General features: G+C 35.2%; 1 protein-coding gene across 1 annotated transcript; it reads left to right on the forward strand.

The window, feature by feature from the left end:
• The first annotated feature begins 1,845 nt into the window (after positions 1-1,845).
• Positions 1,846-11,842, forward strand: LOC112276865 (uncharacterized). The gene is made up of 18 exons (XM_024508644.3): positions 1,846-3,467; positions 3,954-4,192; positions 4,401-4,684; positions 4,795-5,003; positions 5,135-5,217; positions 5,552-5,665; positions 6,015-6,203; positions 6,327-6,383; positions 6,586-6,645; positions 6,875-7,030; positions 7,314-7,457; positions 7,547-7,654; positions 7,907-8,036; positions 8,142-9,817; positions 10,065-10,263; positions 10,408-10,639; positions 10,751-10,906; positions 11,067-11,842. Exons 1-18 carry the CDS (start codon positions 2,636-2,638, stop codon positions 11,623-11,625), a joined length of 5,427 nt encoding a protein of 1,808 aa, XP_024364412.1. The 5' UTR covers positions 1,846-2,635; the 3' UTR covers positions 11,626-11,842.
• The last annotated feature ends 11,096 nt before the right edge of the window (positions 11,843-22,938 follow it).

Here is a 22,938-nt window from a genome sequence, read left to right on the forward strand (position 1 = left end):
TATAGCTAATTGTGTGTTATCTATTTATAATGTATTTCTTTAAATATAATTAAGATTCTTTATTTCAAATATACAAAGCTAAAAAAATCAAAATAGATGCAGTTTACCTCGAAATTTTATTAAACTAGTTATTTTGTTGTTAAAAATAAATAATCGTTTTTTTAGGAGTTTTTAATTTTTTACACAAGAAATTAAAATATAATAGTTTATTTGTGCCTAATAGCATAGATTTTTGCTACTATGTATATAATTTTTTTAAAAAAATTAAGTAAAACATTTTTAATAATAAATTAATACTTCCAAAAAGTAAAATAAAATAAAATAAAATATTATGTTATATTAAATTCGTGTATAAAAAATACTCATGGTTTTTTTGAGATTCTTAACCATTCTTATCTTTTAATAATCTTTATTTTACTTACACACAATTTAATGTATTTATCTATTATTATTCGTCTTAAGAATTTTACAACAAGTTCTTTTAAATTATATATTTTTTTGTTATTGTTGATAACAAAAAACATATAATTTGGATTTTTACATACCATATTAAATTACTTTGTGTATTCTTTCAACATTTGCAAGTGCATTAGTTTATTTTGGATGTAAAAAATTACATTTATTTTATATTTTATCAAATGTAGTAGAGGATTGTAAAATGTAACTAAAATGACAAGACAATGATATGTATATTTTCAAAATATATTATCTTAATTTATTTTTTATAATTATTTTAATAGCATAAAAATGCTAGACTGGTGGTATTAATATATAAGCATTTATGAATACATCAACTATTGCTCAAAATAAAAATAAATTAAACAACATCACAAGCTAATATTCATAAAGAATAAATCAATAAGTTGTGATTTTAATACAAAGTTTTTTTAAATAAATATTTTTTTTATTCATCATTAATAAAGCAATAAAAAAATTAATATTTAAGATTGTTTTAGTAAGGTATCAAAAAACATGTATATTCTTTAATTTGGTAGGACATTAGTAAAAGAAGTCAAATTTAGAAAAATACTTTATTTATATTTAAAAATATATGAATAAAAAAATAATAAAAACCTAAAATTTTAGTACATAAAAAATCTTAAATATTAAATACTAATTAAATACTAAAAATCCATATCTATATTATTATATAATATTAGTCAAATATTAAAAAGAACTGCTTTTTTAAAAACAAATTGTATTAAATCTCAATTAAATCTGAATTTGGAGTTGCATTGTAAAACTATAAGATCTATGTTGACTGTCAATAACACGGTGGAGATACCATTAAGAATAGTCCAACGTAATAAAACACGAAATTTCATCTCACACATTATAAAGCAATTACAAGCATATCTAAAATTCGAAAAATAAAAACGGAAGGTAACATATACAAAACACACAATATATATATATATATATATATATATAAATGAATGTATACACATAAATATATTAAAACTAAAAATGTCATATTGTCAAAATAGTGATAAATTTTAAAATACACATTGATTTTAAGACAAAAGAATGGTGTTGAAATCATGATGGGTCCGAATATCTTGGTACCTTAATTTGGTACCCAAGACATTTTCATCCAGGCACGAGAGCAAACGTGACCCATCAACAGAATTTCGCACGTCCTTCGCTATTCTATCCATCCACAACATCATCCAAAATATACTGTCAGGACAGAAGGAGACAAATTCCAAGCAGAATGTGACCGTTGCGCTCGAGTTGATGAAATAAGGTCGACATTCATCCCATGTTTTCTGGCGCGGCTAAAATTTGAATTTCAAACCCACCTCCAGCATCGCAGCCACCGCTCTTGCGCGCAAAGGGTCCTTTTGTCGCTGCTTCCCGCTTTTCTTATTTGTCCGAACTCCGATTGAGCACTGCGGGCGATGCTCTCTCGCCTGACTTGCAGCTTGTTTTCCAGTTTGCAGAGGACTCCGTTCCCCGTTCTGTTTCGTTTTTCGGCACCGGTTGAAGACGCAGGTTTCTTGAGGATTACGAGGTTCTGCCTCTTGGGATTCGCGTGTGGTTTCGATGTTTAAGAATCAGCGTGTTGGTTGGCAGCAAATACTGCCTCAGGGTGGATGGGTTGAGGCCAAATGAGATGATGCGTAGAAATTGAGAGTTGTAGCCGTTTGGTCTGCCGACTAGTTGAGTCTGTGTGAGTGCCACAATAAGACCTGCAATTGTGAGTGTGATGATGGTTCCGAAGGGGCAGGGACGTAGACCATCAATTGTTACTAGTGAAGTGGATGACTCTCGTAATTCTAGCCATGGAGATGTTTTGGTAGCAGTGCAGGTTTTTCCATGAACAGGGCACGTACTGGACACAGTTCTCTCCTTCCGAGCGTACTCGAACATGGTTGAGTGTATGCGGGATGCTGAAGTCTGGTTGCCCTTGCTATCCTTTATCTCCTGCCGTACCCTCTGAATGGGACAGATGCCACGGATGTATCGATGTTGCATTGTGAGATCTCTCTTCGTGAAAAGTTGCGCCAAGTCGTTGAGGCTCTAGGATTACGTGATCCAAACAGGAAGTTGTTCTAGAAATGGATTATGGATTTGGTTTCAGGAACTAAGGCGGAGGGATTAGGGATTCTTTGGCAAGAATCATTAGCTTAGCATGGCAGGAAGGGAGAGTCCGTTTCGGAGCAAGAAACGGAAGAGCATGGAAATCGTCAAAGGGGGCCTTCCCAACAAAAAGTTCCAGAGTCCACTTATCATAACTGCGCCCAGTGGCAAGACTGCTACAAAGACGAAGTCGCGGCTTCCTTTGTTTGATGGGTACAGCGCTGTTGATGAGGATCAGATCAAGCAACTGTTTCTGGCTCGTATCAATGAAGCGGAAGCGCTACTTAAACAGAAGCGAGGGTCGTCGCAAGAGACCATCTTATCGTCGCTTTGTAAATCAGGACTGAGAACGCCGCGAAAGGCTAATCCCGGTATCACTACTCCGAACCCTTTCTCCTTCATGACCCCAGGAGGACGACGAGAGTCGGCTTCCGGGATACGTAATTTCGCTGCTGGAAGGCGAGAATCTGTAATCAGCAGGAGAGATTCCATGGCTGGGCGAAGATATTCAGTCTCTGGAAGGAGGGAGAGTCTTTCTGGGAAGACACCATGCACGCAGCAGAAGCCGCGATTTCCAATGTCTGGTAGGAAAATGAAGTTGCGGGCATCAATGCAGCTGAAACTAGTAGAGAGCCAGGAGCTGCAGGCCTCACGCCTCGCGCAGGTGAAGCGGGAGACCTGGATGGATCGGCAAGAGCGGGCATATAATGGTTTGTTGAACAGAATTTTGAAACAACCGATGGATCCAAATGCGAAGGTCATGGAGATAAAGCACTCTATCGGGTCCTTGGAGAGAACTTCGTCTAGCCATGGAATGGGAATAGGGTCGACTTCTTTTGATAGCAGTTGCAGCCATGTGCGAAATTTAGCTAGAAACGTTTCAGGTACTGCTTTCTCCACATTTCCGCTTTCCTCTTTCTAAATTGATGGCACCGATACCCTGAGTGCTCTCACCTTTTTCACGTCAATTGTTTTCTCAGTGAAATCCCAAACTATGCATTGGTCATGTGATTGCAGTGTCGCATCCAGGTTTCATGCGCTTATTTGTAGACCTAAAGCTTTCGCGTTACTGGGTTGTGAATGCCGGTGGCTAACTTATAACGGTTGTATTAGCAGACGCCATGTCCACCGAATAATGTTCCTTAATTTATAATTGGATAAACATTCGAGTGAAATTAAACAGGAATACGAGCGCAGGTGTTGTGCATAGTACGATTAAGACAGATAATTCATTCTTGAGCAGTCCGAAGTCCCTACGCAATCTTACCTTCTGAAGGTCTAGATTTGAGGACCTCCGTCTCTGACAATGTGGGTATGACAGTATCTTGTTGAGCAGATAATTTTCTAACTTGGTGATGCTCATTGTCCAGATGATGGCAGAAATTCTCATTCGATGGTGCACCAGAACCGAAAGATTATATCGAAGGCTCAGACGTCTGGTCTGCGAAGTTCCAGGGAAACGAAATACAACGTTGGGAATGATTTACATGCGCTGGAAACTCCTCTGAACCAAATCTGTAGTCTTTCGGAGCTTAAGCGTCGCCTTCTTCCGTATTTAGAAGAGAGCAAATGTGACAGGATAATTTCAACTATAACCCAGATCGCCAAGGTAAATTTCCACATCTTTACATTCTACTTAGCTTTTTGCCGTGATATTTAGTAACTGTCTGTTCTGCGATGTTTAAAGCAATATGTTTGATTACCCATCTTTTAAAAGAGATTGTCGAGTATGGAACCTGGCTGCAGCTCTAAAGAACGATAGAAAAGTCAACCGTCTGCTCACAGTTGGCATGGTTATAATTGTGGCATTTGTGCAGTACATTGATGATGGGAGACTGCGGATGAAACCCAATTGCGTTGTGTTAACAGATGTAGCCTTACGGACGAAAGCTCTAGATGTGCTTTTCAGCTACAATCCTGCTTGGCTTCGACTAGGTTTGGCAGTTGTCTTAGGTCCTATAGCATTCAGTGACAAAAACTTGTCAACACCGGAAGGTTTTGTGGATGAAGAGAATCACCCTGAGACTACCTTCTTGGAAGTACTTCTTGAGGAACATTTTTTTGGCGATTCTACGCTTGCCAAGCAATTTGCCACGAACAGGTACATTCTTGCATTCTATCTCCGTCATAATCCAGAGTTCAATGAATTCGTGGAGAGTTTTCTGAAACATGTACGTAAGATCCTTTGCCACTTAAAATTTTTTGACGCAGGTCTATAGATGGACTATACCGTGACGGTTTCAGAGAGGAATTGGGGAAAATTATACTGAAGAGAACGTTTCTACTCATTCTTGTACTCGACAAAATTAAGAGCGAGACAGCTCTACATGCTCAACATGGAATTGATGGACTCGACGGGGGCTCGCCATTGCTATTTCAACCTAATGGTTGTGTCAAATCCAGTCGGCAAGCTTTAGAAGGTGCCGTCTTTTGGAAACAGTTGCCCCTTTACATTTTGAAAGCAAGTACACAAGTTACTTTCAGTATATATCACGCCTCACACTTCTTAAAAAGCTTAGCGATTGATCGTTTCTGATGTTTTTGAGATCAGATTTTCTCTCACATGTCATGCAAGGAGAAGGAGATCTGATTGTGCACGTCGGCAAGCTGGGTTACCATGTTTCTCATATCCAGGTCAGATCTGCGACTCATCTCTTCGAAACTAAGAATTGAGGTTACATGTCAGATACTCAGAAAGTACTTATGATTTCATGTTAAGGTTGCAATGATTCTTTCAATAGGACATGTTTGGATCAAACTTTTGAACGTTCATTTACATGAAAATTTCTTTCAACAAGCATAATTTGAAAATTAAGTATAAATAATCTTTATTCTATAGATTTCTATTGGAGTGCGATTGTCTGATTTACAATAGTATGTATAGAATTCTGAGTGGAGCCTTCAAGGTGTACATTATGCAAGAAAATATTAACATGAATTGGGTGATTCTGCGTAACGCCGGGCATAGGCTCCGATTTGTGAATACGACTTCGAAGTGAGGAATGTGGTTGATGACCTCCAAGATGGCGTTCGTTTGTGCCGTCTCGCGCAACTCATGTCTAATGACTTATCCATTCTGGTGGTGAGTGTAGAAACTGTTTTGCTCGAAAATTCAAAATCCATTTGACAAATATCCCTCAGTATACTCCGCAGTTATTGCTAGAAGTTGATGGTAAGGTTGTGTAAAAAGTGGCAAGCTGGCTCTCATTCACCAGTGGAATTGGGGTGGAGTAAGATCTACGGTATCACCTTGCCTCTAGCGTCTGTACGCTATGCACACCTTATATGCCTAATGTCTTGTGTCCTCGTTTTTAGACTCACGTGCAACTATGTCGTCCTTCCAATTTTTTGGTGTAGGTTTTGTCGATAATGTTCACAACAGAGCGCATTATATCATCCTTCAGTTGAAATCGATATCATTTTTGGTACAGAAAATCAAGTTTCCTTGTCTAGCGCCCAAGAAACGAGCGCACAATTGTGAGCTGGCGTTAGAGAGTTTTGCCCGGTCTGGTGTTCTTCTGGAAGATGAAACCGGAGCTTCTATTACTGCTGAGCACATCTCATCTGGTCAACGAGAAAAAACGCTTTCTCTGATATGGAACTTGATCCTCTATCTACAGGTACATGTTAGTAGGGGCCTGTTTTGGTTGCTTCAGAATCCCGACCACGTTTTTGAATGTGTCACTACCACATTTTACATTTGACGTACGATTACTGACCTTGAATGCGCCCAAATTTTGCAGGTGCCCAGTTTGGTGAGCCATCCCAAGCTGTTTCATGATCTTGAACGAGTTGGTCTGGTAAACTTCATTCTAAAACTTCTCATTTTGTTTTTTAGCTTCTGCTTGTTAATCCTGCACGCTACGTCCTCTGTTTCACTATTGATATCTGTCGAAGAAACGCAAGTAACCAGGTCTTCAGTGCTCTATCGGATCTTTTGCTGTTAACGGGCGTAGGTACTTCTGGAACTTGTTGGATAACTGGGTACTTTCGCAAATGCAGGTCGTTAATTCGGGCGCAAAAGGATACGCAGTACTAGATTTGTTATTATCCTGGGTTCAGGTACACGCTCGTTTTTCCTTCAGGACTTACCCATCAGAATTGTATAGTTCCTCATTATTTCCACGACTTACTGTCCCATCTGACTTAGAAAATCGAAATTGACAGCCTTTCAGTAAATCTTTTGTTTGTCAAAGGCCTTTCACTGTCATGCTTGTATTAACATATCAAAATTTCATGACTGCAAGAAACCTTTCAGAGAACTTACACTTGTGCCTCAATTTTGCTCCAGGCAATTTGTGTAAATGTCGATGGTGTCACGGTACAAAATTTCAGCACATCTTTTGCAGATGGCCAAGTTCTGTGCCATCTCATTAGCAACTTTCTACCGGATTGTCTGCCCTGTCAAGCCATAAGGATTCCCGATAATTCAGCCTTGAATGTCAACGTGAGTGCTTTCAGCGCAAGCCAATGCCGTTACTTCCGTTGAACCTTTTTTCCTATGACCTAAGTTGATGCGCTTTTCAAACTACATTGGGGTCATTTACGTCATGAGTATGAAACCGTTTAAGCCTCTCTGTATACCCTCATCTTCTGTTATGTGATGCCTGGATTGGAATATCAATACCAGGAACTTCCAGTATGATCTATTTAATTAATGTTTAGTGGTTTCAACATACACTCACGTCTTTGTTACTCAATTGTAATCATTGTGGCTGTTGATACTGCAGGGTGATCAAAGCTATCAGATAGGTCATTCGGAACCTCAAAACTTTCTAAGGTGTGAGAATGGCTCTTCGAGAGATCGTAGTGCAATAGTCCACAACTTTCAAATGGTGGAAAATGCTGCCGAATTGTTAGGCATCGCTCCGGAGGTAAATCTTCAATCAGTTTGTATTATGCTTGTATGCCTATCTCTCAGTTTTAATTCTAAAGGTCTGATCAAGCATAGTTTTTACTACAGGTTCTTCGACTATCAGATATGGTGGATGGAGACTCTTGCACAAGCGAGCGCAATATTATAATTTTTGTCGCTCATTTATGCTCAGCTCTTTTGAATGCAAACCCGCAGGTGAAACTTTCACTGAAGCTATCATGTAACAACTCACACGTCACACTCGAACACTTTTTTCTAAGTTCTATTCCTGTTAGGAACTCTAGGACATACAAATGTAGAAATTGAAGTTGGCGGTTGGCGCTTCCAAGTTTTCCTGACGCATGTCTGACATCAAAGAAGTTCTGTCACAATACGTCGTTGATGTAGATCATTTGATGGATCAACATTTCACCGTTTGTACCAACCTTCAATTTTTACGTGATGCAGGATTTCCCGTCCTCCAGTAGTGTGGTTCCTATCCCCTTAAAAGATGAGTCGAACTTGGGTCTTATGAATAACTTGAAGTTGGTGGATGTTCACCCTGAAGCATCATATTTATCTAGAGATGCGACCTCAGGCAAGTTCCTTCCTTTGTAGCTGTTTTCACACTCAATTCGGTGAATCTGACCAGGCAAACCCTTGCACTGCTTCCACTAACGGAGAATCTTTGTTTGTGAACCAGAGAATGCAGCCACTTGCATTCAAGCGTGGTATAAGGGACGAAGGCAACGTATGAAATTTGAGAGGATCAAAATGATGGTCATCGTGCTTCAAAGATTTGTGCGAGGATGGCTGACAAGAGTCCGGGTTCTGAAAGGTGGAATCTCCAGTTGGACTGAAGAAGATGACGATTCAGTTGTCATTCAATGTGATGAGAACGGAGCATCACAACAGGAAGTCCTCGAGATTCTGTCGAGGCATGTGTCGGCTCTGCAGTCGCGGTTGAGAAATCGAAAGCTAAGAGCGGCATTTCTGTCTCAAAGAAAAGGGGCCAGGACGATTCAACGTTTTTGGCGAAGTTTCCAGGCTCGAAGAACTGAGCGCAGATTAGCTGCAGCAGTGCTCATCCAGGCTTTCTGGCGGGGACACTTGGTTCGGAATCTGCTAATCCAGAAGTCGTTAGCTGCACGTATCATACAGAAGCTTTTCCGAGGATATTCCAAACGATTGCAAATCCAGAAACGCAATGCTGCTGCTCTCTTGATACAGAGATTTGCAAGGGGTCGAATTCAGAAATCATCGTATCGATTACATTTGATGGGCATCGTAAGACTTCAAGCTCTCTTTAGGGGTGCCATTGTGCGAGTGCGAAGCAGACGTGATGCAAAGTACATCACAAATGTTCAAGCTATGTGGCGAGGATATTGCGTCAGGAAGCTTGTCCACCGATGGAGAATCGCAGTCGCATCGATTCAATGGCATTTTCGGAGATTCATGCACAGAAAACACCATAAAGCCCAAATGCTTCGGATTGCGCAGATTCAAGCCGCCTTCAGAGGCGCGATTGTTAGGAATAGGTTGCGAGTGGAACGATACGCTGCCGGACATATTCAGTCTATTTGGCATACTTACAAGATGAGAAAGATTGTGAAAGAGAAGCACGCGGCTGCTGTACGGATTCAATCATGGTACCGTTGTCTTCGTGGAAGGAAATGGTATGTATCATATCGATCCCGGATCATTTTATTGCAGGCAACAATTCGGGGTCATCTTTCATGGAAGCGGTTCAAAGACATGCGGTTAGCAGTAATCATGCTTCAATCATACTGGCGAGGATTCCTTGTGAAGAGGAAGATGGAAATTGAAAATCTTGCTGCAATGTGCTTCCAGAAGCATGCTCGTATTTACCTTCAGTTTCACAGGAAGCAGCTGCAAAACCTGCAATATGCACCTGTCACTACCCAGGACTCGTATGGGGGATATTTTCAAACCAGATTGAATCACGAGGAGTTGCTGGCTATTGTTAGAATCCAGTCTATTTGGCGGGGCTGTTTACAGAGGAGGATGAATAATACTAGTATCACTGAACATGTAATTTCACGACAAGCTACAGACGCAACAGCTTGTGTCATTCACGGTCACTTGGGAAGGCAACTTGTGAATAAGAACGAGAACATTCGTCGTCCAGAGCATCTTGTGGGTGGGTGTGCTGTAGTGGACCTAGAAGCCCGGACATGGGGATGCAATCCTCAAGAGCATGAAGCTGCTAAAATACTGACTTCGTGGGCGAAAGCACTGATTCTCAGGCTTCGGTTTTTGGTGATGCGAAGTGCAGCCATTACCATTCAGAAAACATTTCGCGGTCATAAAACCCGCCAGCATTTCAACGTGGTCATTAATTGTGTTTGTCGAATTCAGGTCCGCCATGATCTTCACTCCTTGCTGCTATCCAATACTATGTTACCTGTTGGTATGATGATTTTAAGCTTCATGTCTTTGTGAGCGGATTCTTCGAAATTACTGAAAAATAACTAACCAATTTGCTCGAAATCTTTTATGTTCAAGATTTCGTGGATCTCATCACCTTTCATGAGTGAATGCCTCTGGTGCTTCTTAACAACGAGTTACGGTTGGACACTTGTATCTAATTATTCCTTTTGTTTAGGCACACTGGCGGGGACACAAATGGAGATCAGGGCGTAGTCGGATGGAGCAGCATATGCAAGAGTTGCGACTGCGTATGCAAAGCACAGCCGCAACAGTTGACAACAGCCAGCGGTTGGGTAACCGACTCACCGAGGCTTTGTCGCAACTTTTAAGCCAGAAGACTGTCAGCGGAATTCTTCATACCTGTGCCACTATTGGTACTTAACTCATCCTCTTCCGCATTGATCCATAGAAACTTGGACAATACTCTTTGATCTATGTCTGCTTCGGTAAAGTAGTCCTCTCTCTGGTTGGTGGCGAATTAACGGTTGCTTTTCATTCAATCATTACATTGGTTGCAGACATGGCCACGGAGCATTCAAAGCTATGTTGTGAACGCTTGGCTGAAGGAGGGGCTGTGAACAAATTGTTGCAGCTCATCCAAACTGTCAATCGAAGTCCACCACATGAACAAGTTCTCAAGCACGCTCTTTCCATTCTTGGCAACCTTGCCCGTTTTCCGAACCTGGCATTCTCAGTTGCGAGTGAACATGACTCGGTCAACATCATCGTAGAGCAACTTTTAATCTTCAGGCAAAAAGCCTAGGACTCTCCTTATGGGTTTTACATTATGTGGAGATTTTTGTGGGAATGTTTTTCTTTAGCCTTGGTGTCTTATTCTGACAAATAAATCTGTGTTCACAGAAACAAGGAAGTAGTCTTTTCGAAGGCCATGAGGATTTTGCAGCATGTTAGTCGCACACCGGGTTGCGTGGATGTCATTCAGCAGGATATGGTCGCAATACGAAGATTGCAAAATGTTGCCATCTTATTGGAACGAAGATTCGAAGTTGAGAAGAGGTACTATGCGCCCTTTGTGCTTTCCCCTAATTTTTCTTAAACTCAACCTTGCTTGCTTTCAATGGCTTATAATTTTCCACACTAGTTGCCATAAGAAATTATTCGGTTGTATGTTCTCTAGTAACAAATTTTCACAACCCCATCTGGAACCTGCAATCAGAAATCTGGACAAACTGCCGCCATGTGCTCCCTCAGCCGTTCGACAAGCAGCTGATCTGAAGCTGAAGGAAACCGTCCAGCAGCAACAGTCTATCATGTCAATCATGCCAGGTCTGGTTTTAAAGAAGGTGAATACAAATCCTTCTCCTGTCTCGCTCAGTTGCATTGGCAAAAAGGTGCCCTTCTCAACGTCGGCTGAAGAGAGAAAGCGACAGAGACCAAAAGCCGGTGTAGTGCCTTCCATGAAGACATCAAACGGTGCCACCGCAAACATCAAATCTGGCACTTTGTGTTCAAAAATTGTCACGAACATTAAAGAGACTGATATTCAAGGGCATGTCCATAGGGGATCAGCTCCTAGACCTGCTTCTCTCTCTGTTACAAACATTGAAGGATCTGTGAAGGCCGTTGCCCCGAGGCCTAATCGAGTGTCCAGTGGAAGAAGGGAGAGTGCATCCAACACTACAATCACTGGTTTTCAAACCAAGGCTCAGAATGAATTGCCTCGAATTCCTCTGAGAGATCGGTCGAACAGTGCAGCTAAAGTGGTGCGGAAATAAGAGCCTTGTCTTCAGTTACTGTTCTATTTTACTATTGTATTTATTTAGGATGATATGTCTGCTGAAATCCTCACTCAGTATTGACTTCCGTTCAGCCCAAGAAGAGTTGCCAGTGCCTTGTAAATTTCACGATCATGTCGGGCACCTCATTCATTTAAATAGTGTAAAATCTGGAATTTTAAGCATTTTGATTATGCCAATCAGGGCTTCCTCCTCATTAAGTGACTACTTTTCTTCACCTGTTTTTCTTGTATTCTAATGTACGTTGACATTTCTAACGATTTCGTCCATGCTCACCGAAACAATATTGTCAACATTTTTAATACTTTAAGTTTAATACTTAATATGCAGTTTGCTTGCTTATGTAACTTTACTACTGTGTTTATTATTCTGCAAGGTTATACTGCAACAAACTATAGTTAGGGCCCTAAGAAAATTGAATTCTGTAATGAAGATCAATTGTCCTTGTAACAGTCAATGGCTTAAATCCATACTTGTACTGTTTGTAAAACTGTCTAAATTACTTTGCATCAAATGAGTAGTTCGATGGAGATTCCTTACCGATGAAAATTTGTACACTGCTAATTTCAAAAAGCAGTAATCGTTCGGAAGACTCTTATTTTTGCTACCAAGTGTAACAAAACGGCAGTTGGTACCTTGCTGGTACTTGGTACCGGATGAACAGAACTCTCTAATGGCTCCCCGCATCTACACACTTGAATGAACCATAAACCTTTAAGCTTGTCTCATGGCTCAAACTGATTTTGTGTGTGTATTTTTTTTATGAAAAAAATACCCCAAAGCCTTAACCTTGTATCCCCTCTACCAATAACTTTGAGGGAGTTACCTGACATCTATGTGTGGAAACACAAATGAATGTCATACATATGAAGTAAAAAGAGTATAAGTGCAAATTGAGTACCTGTTTGTTTGTTTGTTTTTTTTTGAAACAAATGAAAGAACTTCATTGCCATCAAGAATCATAATACAACCAGCCCAGTCACAAGTGGCTTGGGCTGAGACCAAAGGACAAGTGTGGTAAGATAGCTAGTAACATAATATTGGAATGAGTGACACCACATATGATGCGCTGGATTGACTCTGGGCAGCTTGTTGTGAAGTTGTTGATGTCTACCTGGATGTGGATGCCCAATTCTAGTCTACTGAGGCTGAAACACAAACCCCACTATGGGCCCTGTAAGGACAAGATCTTAGAGCATGGATAAGAAGAGTCCTTGACAACACCACCTTTTTATAAAGTGCCTAATAAATTTGGACCTTGCCTTTAGTTGTGTTTTCTTAGTTTTCATGGCAATAGACCGTTCTATCCTTTCTTAATTGATTAATCCCAACCAAATATATTGGAGTAATTTCTTTAGTGGCTAGAATATATTATTGAACACCACATTGTTCTTTTCTCTCGAGATTGATCAAAGCACCACTGGCTGAATTTGTGACCACATAGAGCTAAATTAGCAAAATTTCCAAGGAATGTGGTCACAAAAAGATCCTTATTGCTATGGTAGAGTTTGCTATGGCTCCATTGCATTTAAGCCATGAATAAATAAGTTAAGAATATGAATGTTCCATTGCCACATTCATTGGATAGAAGAATACTTCTAAAAAGAGTAGAAGAGTGACTCATCAATCCTTCAAGGGTAGATTAGGTAGTGGAAGGTGACTATGTAATTAAATTGCCTCTACCATGTATTAATTGCAATGGTGCAATGCCATAGTAATTAGACTAGACCTTCTTCCTTGTTGGTATAAGACTTATCCCAGATAGTCCTCTAATGTAGATGGTAGTTATTTGGAAGGTGTCAAGGACAAGAACTCAATGAAAACAAATAAATAAGTAAGACTATTTTAAAGAAGTATAACAAAATAGAAATAAAGAAGCATGTATATTAAAAAGAAATTGGAATGGCTATTGCCAAAAAACAAGAAAATAAAAAATTACTTAAAACCAAGCTAAAAGAAAGAAATGAATTGATAAGAATGAAGAAAACTTCATTCTTACCTCTATGTATACTATCTACCTAGAAACTACATTGTGATGTTCTATAGAACCTCCAAAATGTGTTGACTTTGTATAACACGTATCTTAACTTGCAAGATAGGTTTTTTATATGGATGCTACATAGTTAGCTTGTTCTATAAGCTAACAATATGTATAGCATGTGGTCAACTTGTTGACCAAGTTTCTAACCTACCAATCAATCACTAATACATGTAAAATTAAAGTAGCATCTATAAAGCCTTTAGAAAGCTTTTCTAGAAGATATTATAAAATTAATCTATTTTTATATATTTCTACATATTCATATTACATAAATAATAATTATAGTAAATATATGTCCATAACATTAATCTCCCTTTTAAAGACAAGTTCTATAAAGAGAAGTAATCATATGTCAAGGAAGTCTAAGATGTAATGAATTGTATTTGCTACTTACTTTGATATTTGTTTCTTTTGAAGATAATTGATAGGTCCTCTCATCCATCGGTAGTGTTTCATTCCAAGGCAAAAAAATCAATCTATTATTTGATCATTATTAAGACCTTCATAATTCTCTTTAAACAAAATATATGTAACACCATTAAGAATTGTTTTTACTTCCAATAAAATCACCAAAATCAAGTTTCTCTCTTTAGGTCGTAATACCAAATATATTGTATCTTACCATCTATTCAAAGAAGAACAAATTACTCTTGAAGGTCTTCATCCCTATTATATTGTCTTGAAGATTGTGATAATTGAAATATCTCATTTGGTAATTTAATAAATGATGGCTTTTGAGATGAATCTGCTGGCTATTGATTCTTCATCTCTTTAATGCAACAATTATAGAGAAACTACAAATAAGGATAAAAGATAGAATGCAATCTTTTTTAAATTGTGTTTCTTTTATAACAAAGATTTGCTATTCTTCATCTTGATTTTAATGGATGTTGTTGATGAAAAGCTTTGATCTTCTTAGATGCATTTATAAGATTTTTTTGTTGGCTTCCATGTACATTTGGTAATATTATATCTGCACCAATGAATAAGATATTTCAACCTAAATGAACGTTGCCTTGAGTCTAACACTTCTTTTATTTCAAATTCTTGATTATTAATTATTTTTATAAGATGTGATGGTATTTGTCTTTTTTCTAAGATATTCACTATCTTATATAGCTCTAAAAAAGACATGTGAAATATAAGATGGATTTTTATAGACTCCAATAGATGTAATCAATAAGCGACTAGATTGACTTATTTACAAATAGGAAATTATCTAAATCTATGATAATCCAACTTCTCATAAAGACGAATAGTTTAAAAATTATAATGAAGTAATCATATCTTATCATCAATGTGGAAATGAGGTTGTTGCTTGCAATAGGCATCTATGTTGTTCTTTTGTTGTACTTAAGCCTCTTTTAGTTGCACCTTTATTATTTTGTGTAGCTTAAATAAATGATTTTTGAAATCTTTTGCCACAAGATTATTAACTTTTAAAAAGTCAAAAACATCATCATGAATGTATCAAGGACATAAATTAGAAGAAGATGCATAAACTTGAAAAATTTGTGTCAAAAGAAAAGAGAAAAAATAGAAATAAAATAATATGTATATTAAAAAAAAATTAGAACGACTATTGCCAAAAGACAAGAAAACTAGAGACTCTTGAATCTAGACTAGAAGCAAGAAAGGAGTTGACAAGAATGAAGAAGGTTTCATTCTTGCCTCTATATATATTATCTACCTAGGATATATGTGGTGATGTTCTATAAGACCTCAAAAACGTGTTGACTTTGTATGACATGTATCTTGACTTATAATCTAAGTTTTTATATAGCAACCACATAATTAGCTTATTTTATAAGCTATCAACACATGTGGCACATGGATAGCTTATTAATCAATTTTCTAATCTATCAATCAACTAAAAATATATATAAAGTCAAAACATCATTTAAGAAGCTTTTAGAAAGCTTCTCTAGAATGTATTATGAAATTATTCTATTTTTACTTAATTCTACTTACATAAGTAATAATTATAATAGATATATATCTGTGATATTATTTACCTTTTTAGGGACAAATTCCACAAGGAACGGTGATTATATATTGAGAAAGTCTAAGATGCAGCAAATTATAATTGCCACATACTCTGATCTTTGTTCCTTTTGAAGGTAGTTGATAGGTCCATTCAGCCATCGATAATGTCCCATTCCAAGGCAAGAAGACCATCCTATGATTTGATCATTGTTGAAACCTTTGTAACTTCTTTCAAACAAAACATTTGCAATACCATCAAAAGTTGTACCTACCTCCAATAAAATTATCAAACATCGAGAGTCTTTTTTTAGATCATGATATCAAATGCGTTGTATCTTGCTATCTATTCAAAGAAAAATATGTCATTTTTGAAGGTCTTCATTCCTATTATGTCATCTTGAAGGCTATAATAATCACAATGTCTCATTCGATAAGTCAATAAATGATGGTTCTTAAGTTGAATTTATCAATTGTTGATTCTCTATTTCTTTGATACTACAATTATATAGAAATTACAAACAAAGATAGAAGATAGAATGTAATCTTTTTTGAATTGTGTTTCATTTATAGCAAAGGTTTGCTATCTTTTATCTTAATTTTGATGGATATCATTGATGAAAAGCCTCCACCATCTTTGCTGCATTTGTAAGATTCTTTGTTGGATTTCATGTATATTTTTTAATATCATATCCATCCTAATGGACAAGATATTTTAATTTATTTTGGTCTTGCCTTGAGTCTAGAATTTCTTCTATTTCAAACTCTTCATTATTATCCACTTTTATAAGAGAAGGTGGGACTTATCTTCTTCTTAGTGTGTTCACAGTCTTGTATGGTTTAAGAAGAGATACATGGAAGATAAGATGGATCTTCTTTGACTTTGATAGATGTAATTGATAAGTAATTGTATTGATTTATTAACAAATAGAAAAAGTTCCAAGCCTACAATAGTCCAACTTATCATAAGGACAAGTAGTCTTAATATTACGACAAAGTAACCATATCTTGTTACCTACATTGAATTGCAGTTGTTTCTTTTGATAAGCATCCATATTGATCTTTTGTCATTCTTGAGCTTCCTTTAATTATACTTTCATTGTTACATGTAGCTTAGAAAAATAATTTGCCAAATCTTTTATCATAGGATTATTAACTTTTAAAAAGTCAAAAGTATCAAGTCATAGATAATAATCATAATTAGCAAAGAAAGGTATTTGTTGCATAGAATAATGCATCATATTATTATAAGCAAACTCTGCCAATGGCAAGAGGATTCTCCAATCATCTTATTGATAATTGATGATACACCTTAAGTATTGCTCCAAAATTTGGTTTATATACTTTGTCTATCCATCAATTTGAAGATAAAAGGCCAAAGAAAGCTTTATGTTGATCTTTAAAATCCTAAAAAGTATTTTTTAAAATCTTCCTATTCAATATAATATCTTTCAATAATCCATGATATCAATAGATATTATCAAAGAAAAGCTTGGTAGTTGCTTTACCAGTGATAGATTTTATGCGTGGTACAAAATATGCCATTTTCATAAAATAATCTATTATCACAAATATAGAATCATTCAAATTTGAGACTTGAAGTTTCATAATAAAATCCATAAAAATAAAAGACCATGGTTGTTTTACAATAGGTAATGGTTGAAGAAGTCTATAAGGTTGATGATAAGGAATTTTTAACCTTGAATACGTGTCACATGATTGAACAAAGTCTTTTACAACCTTCCACATTTGTAGCCACCAAAAATCTTTGGATATTAGGTCTAAAGTCTTCTTGTATCTAAAATATCCTACAGTTAGAAAGTTGTGACGTGCTTGAGGAACATGTAAACATGCTTCTCCTTCTAAAATATATAAGCATTCTTTGAAATAAAGTAGGTTGTTCTTGAACTTGAACCTAGAAGTATCAAAAGACTTAAAAAAAGTATTCTTGATATTATAAATAAGAGGATCAAAGGACATACTTGATTGAGTTTGTTTGAAAATAGTTGACTCAAAAGTCAATGTTGATTTCATTGCTTGAAGATGAAATTATTTTGGCTTCAATAAAATTATCTTTTTTGATGAAAAGTTATATTTTTTCTTTTAGGTGTAAGATTAGAATGTTTAAAAAGAGCATTGGATAAAACTTATTATTTTCCTAGTCGATAAGTAATATTGAACTTGAATCTTGACAAAGAGATATTCCAACAAGCTTGGCAACGATTCAAAATATGTGCTGACATGAAATACTTGAGGTTCTTATGACTTATATATATGTTGACTAAAATAAAATTGCCTTCTAGATAATGATGCCATTCTTAAAAAGAATTCACAATTATAAGTCTTTGTCATGGATTTCATAGTTAATCTTTATTGCTGAGAATTTCTTGGAATGAAAAGCTACCAAATGGAACTTGTCATCTTCTTCTATTTGTGACAAAATAGCATCCATAGAAAAATTTGATGCAATTGTTTCTATAAAAAATGCCTTCAATAAGTAGACATGATACAAGATTGGTACAAAAATAAATGTCAACTTTAAGGCTTGAAAAGATACTTCAGCTTCTTTGCTTTAATTAAGTTTGTCTTTGCATGTAAGACATGTAAGAAGAACTACAACTTGAAAAAAATTCTCAATGAAGATCCGATAGTAGTTGGCAAAGTCCAAAAATTATGCACATTTTTTATTGTTCTTGAAATTTTTCAATCTATAATAGTTTGAACCTTCTTTAGATCCATCATAAGTCCTTCATTAGAAATGATATATCCTAAGAAATCAACTTAAGTAGTGTGGAATACACACTTTTTGAATTTGGTGTATAATCCCATATCTCTAAGTTTTTGTAACACATGACAAATATGAACTTCATGTTGTTCTGTGTTCTTAGAATAGATTAAAATGTTGTTTAAGTAACAAACAAAAAAATCATCTAAAAACTTACAAAAAAATATCATTTATAAGATATTGAAAAGTAGTTTGTGTATTTATGAGTCCAAAAGGCATGATATTATATTCAAAGTGTCCATACCTTATTCAAAATATAGTCTTCTATTCATCTTATTTTTTAATATGAACCAAAATATATCTTTCTTGTAGATCTATTTTTGTATAGATCTTAGCTTGATTTAGTTGATTAAGAAATCTAGATTGGAATGTGATTTGAAGTGTTTCCATGATTAAAAATGGATGTGGCATAAATAACAAAAGAAGATCCTTCTTTTGTAGTATGCAAGAAAGCTTTTGTACCTATAAATATGAGTTTAGCTATATTAGACTCATAACTTTTTACAAAACTCTTAATAGTGCTTTGAAAAAAATCAAGTTTATAAAAAATTCAATCTATTAGAGGATTATACTTTTCTAATGACAATTAATCTAAAATGATCAGATTTGAAAGAGACCTAATTATATTAAAAATTATATGACTATTATGACCATTTATTGCTACATCTATAGGAAGTATTTTATGAGTAATATCTCTAGAAGATAATAGATGGCCATTTATGACTTCTACATATACGGATTTAATTTTTTTGTACTAATGATATTCTATGGCTTTTAACAAACTCTTCATCTAAAAAACAAGTTGAGGTTTCTGAAACTATCAAGGCAAAGGCTTTGTAATTATTAGGTCCTAAATACACATCTATTATAAAATAAAGAGGGAGTTTGTGAAGAGAAAATAGGACCTTCATTTTTGTAAGATTCTAGCTGCAAGGTTCCTATTATAGTTAGATAAATTTGTTTTCCAATATTTTCTCATCTTTGTTAGTTGTATTTTTTATTTTGTAGTTGCATCATTTCTTTGAATAATATTGAGCATTATACTTAGTTTTTCTACAATATAAATATAGTCCTTTTTGATGATAATGAGTCTATTTTTGTTCAATAAGAGGTTTAAAATATATCACATTAATTTACATATCTTTTACTTCAAGTTATTTAGTTTGAGAGGTTGTTGCTATTGTCATTGAATTATAATAGTATGAAGGTTCTCTTACACAATTCACAGATTGAAACTCAAAAAGCCAATTGTTATACTTTACAACAAAATCAATTGCTTCACTCAATGTTTAAGGATCAAGTAAGTTGAGCATCAATTTCTTTACCTTATATTGTAATCTGTAAAAAAATTGGCTGATAATGGTAGCATCATCCCATTTGATATCAATTATTAGTTGGCAAAATTGTGAAGCATATGATATCACTAATCAATTGCTTTCTTAAAAAATACAAATTTTATTGGTTGCAACATGAATTGCATCATATTCTATATACATGAATCAAAACTTCACCAAAAAAGTTTCAAAATTATTTAATATTAGATCTCATCATTCAAGAAAAGATGAAAACTATGATAATGCTAAATGTGAAAGAAGTGTACCAATGAATCTAACTTGTGATCTTAGTATTATATAGCTTTAGAATTGAAGTTTAATCATAAGTTATACTTGATTGATAAATCCTCAAAACTTAAATCTTGTGCCATCAAACTTTTTAGATAAAGTAATTTTAGATTTTCTAATATTAGAAGAATATTCTATAATAAGAAAAGAGATGTGATTTGAAGTAGATGCTGAAGTGACTCCAATCATATCTATATCTTTATTTCTTGCTATTTTTGTCACTTGACATGGCAATGAACTGAGTTGATACATCGTAAGCATGAACTCCCTCAATTTTTCTTACATTTGTGCCATTGCACTCTTCATTTCAAGAAGCTTTGCCATGATAATACTTAAAAAAAAACTCTAATATTGCTTAAGACAAGCAGAAGAGAGGACTTGAGAATAAAAAAGATACTAAGAATAATATTAGTTTAAAAAAGGATAATTTATAACTTCTAATACACTTATGTCTTATCAAGAAAAAAGAATAATCTACGTTTAATCTAGAGAAGACAAAGCTCTAATATTATAAGTATACTCTTGTCAATCTATCAAAGACATGAATTCAAAAAGATGCAGAAACTTAAAAAATGTATATCAAAGAAAAAGTCACAAAATAAAAATAAAGTAGTTTGTATATTAAAAAGAAATTACAATGGATATTGCCAAAAGTTAAGGAAACTAGAAACTCTTGAATCTAGACTAGAAGCAAGAAAGAAATTGATAAGAATGAAGAAGACTTCACTCTTGCCTCTATATATACTATCTACCTAAGATCTATGTGGCGACATTATATAAGACTTCAAAAATGTGTTGACTTTGCATGACACATATGTTGACTTGTAAAGTAAGTTTTTTATATGGCCGCCACATAGTTAGCTTGTTTCGCAAGCTCCAAACATATGTGGCACATGGATAGCTTATTGACAAAGTTTCTAATCTTTCAATCAACTACAAACATATATAAGATCAAAATAACATCTAAAAAGCTTCTTAGAAGCTTTTCTAAAAGATATTATGAAATTAATCTATTTTTAATTAGTTTTATCTATCTAAATAATGATTACAATAATTATATATTTGTTACAATATGATAAGCATAATTAGCAAAGAAAGATATTTGTTACATACAAAAATATAATATATTACTATAAGCAAACTTTGTTAATAGAAAAAGAGTTTTTCAATCACCTTATTGGTAGATGATGGTATACTTCAAATATTGCTCCAAAATTTGATTTATATACTCTATTTGTCTATTAATTTGAAGGTGGAAAGCTGAAGATAGTTTTATATCTATCTTTAGAATCTTAAAAAGTATTTTTAAAAATCTTGATACAATCGAAGTTCTTTAATCTCATATAATATCCTTATGTAATCTATAATAGTAGTAGATGTTATTCAAAAATAGTGTAGTTATTTCTATATTTGTGATAGATTTTGTACATAATACAAAATATGGCATCTTAGTGAAATGATCTACTATCATGAATATAGAGTCATAAAAATCTGAGACTAAAAGATTTGTGATAAAATCCATAGAAACAAAAGACGATGATTATTTTGGAATGAATAGTGGTTGAAGAAGTCTATAAGATTTATAATTAAGAGTTTTTCATCTTAAGTAAATATCACATGCTTGTACAAAATCTTTGACTGCCTTCTATATTTGGAGCTACCAAAAATCTTTGGATATTAGTTCCAAAGTCTTATTGTACTCAAAATATCATGTTGCCATTAAGGACATATAATGGAAAGTTGTAGAAGATTCTAGAAGGTTCTAGAGAAGCTTTGTAGTTTGTAGACGCTACTTGAGAAGTTTTCAAGCTCGTGGAAGATGCTTGAGAAGCTTCCTAGTTTGTGGAAGCTGCTTGAAAAGCTTCATAACTCATAGAAGCTGCTTGAAAAACTTCGTAGTTTGTGGAAGCTACTTGAGAAGCTTCCTAGCTTGTAGTATATATAAAAGCTGAGACTGAGGAGATCCTCAGTCTCAACAACACATCAATTGGAGCTGTAGTTCACATCTCTAGAGTTGTTCTTGTACTCATCTGATTAATTTAGTTCTTGCCGATTCTTCTTGAGCTTCTTGTTTAGATTTCCAATCAATATTCTAAATTTGTGAGAGTTTGTCGAGACTACACTCATCTTTTATATTAGAGCTAGTTCATTCTTGTTAGAGTGTGGATTATCCCTCTACTTGAAGGTGCTGGCATTTTAGAGGTTTCGGATTACCCTCCTCTAAACTGATATTTCTTCTATTATAATATTGGAGTCTTATCTTTCTTGGAGAGAGTGGATTACTTCTCTTCTTGAAGGTTTTAAGGAGTTTTAGAAGTTGCAGAGTACCTTCTTCTAAACCAATACTGTCTTCTTGTAGAGTCATTTCTTTTCCTCTCTTAGAATAGCCAAAGGTCAAGATATTAGTATGACTAAAAGTTCGGGGTCCAAGTTGGATGCCATTATGAATGCTCTTGCTACATTATCACAAAGAATTATAGAGATTGAAAGAATCATTGCAAGACTTCATAATGATGGAGCATCCGGGATAGTACAATCGAGGATTCAACACCAAGAGAAGTAGCTTTATCTCTAGTTCAATAAGGATCATTGGTCTTACAACAAAAAGAGCCCCAAATTAGCCTTCTAGATAAGTTCGATGGTATACTTTTCAAGTTTCAAGATTTTATCAATCAAATTAGATTGATAATAGCTTTACAGTCTAAACGCTATTTGATGGAAGAGTCTCGTGTTGGACTGGTTGGAACTTTGCTCATGGAAAAAGCTCTATCATGGTTTACTCCTTTGATTGAGAAAAGATCATTAATTTTGAAAAACTTCAAAACTTTTTTGGAGGCATTTGGGGAAGCATTTGGAGAATA

The sequence above is a fragment of the Physcomitrium patens genome, chromosome 24 (assembly GCF_059467195.1).
Source record: "Physcomitrium patens ecotype Gransden chromosome 24, ASM5946719v1, whole genome shotgun sequence".
NCBI classification, from domain to species: domain Eukaryota; kingdom Viridiplantae; phylum Streptophyta; class Bryopsida; order Funariales; family Funariaceae; genus Physcomitrium; species Physcomitrium patens.

Coding starts and splice junctions, on each gene's coding strand:
- LOC112276865 (XM_024508644.3), top strand. CDS start 2,636: ATGGCAGGAAGGGAGAGTCCGTTTCGGAGCAAGAAACGGAAGAGCATG. Junction 4,193..4,400: donor CTATAACCCAGATCGCCAAG/GTAAATTTCCAC, acceptor GCATTTGTGCAG/TACATTGATGATGGGAGACT. Junction 5,004..5,134: donor CAGTCGGCAAGCTTTAGAAG/GTGCCGTCTTTT, acceptor TTTTGAGATCAG/ATTTTCTCTCACATGTCATG.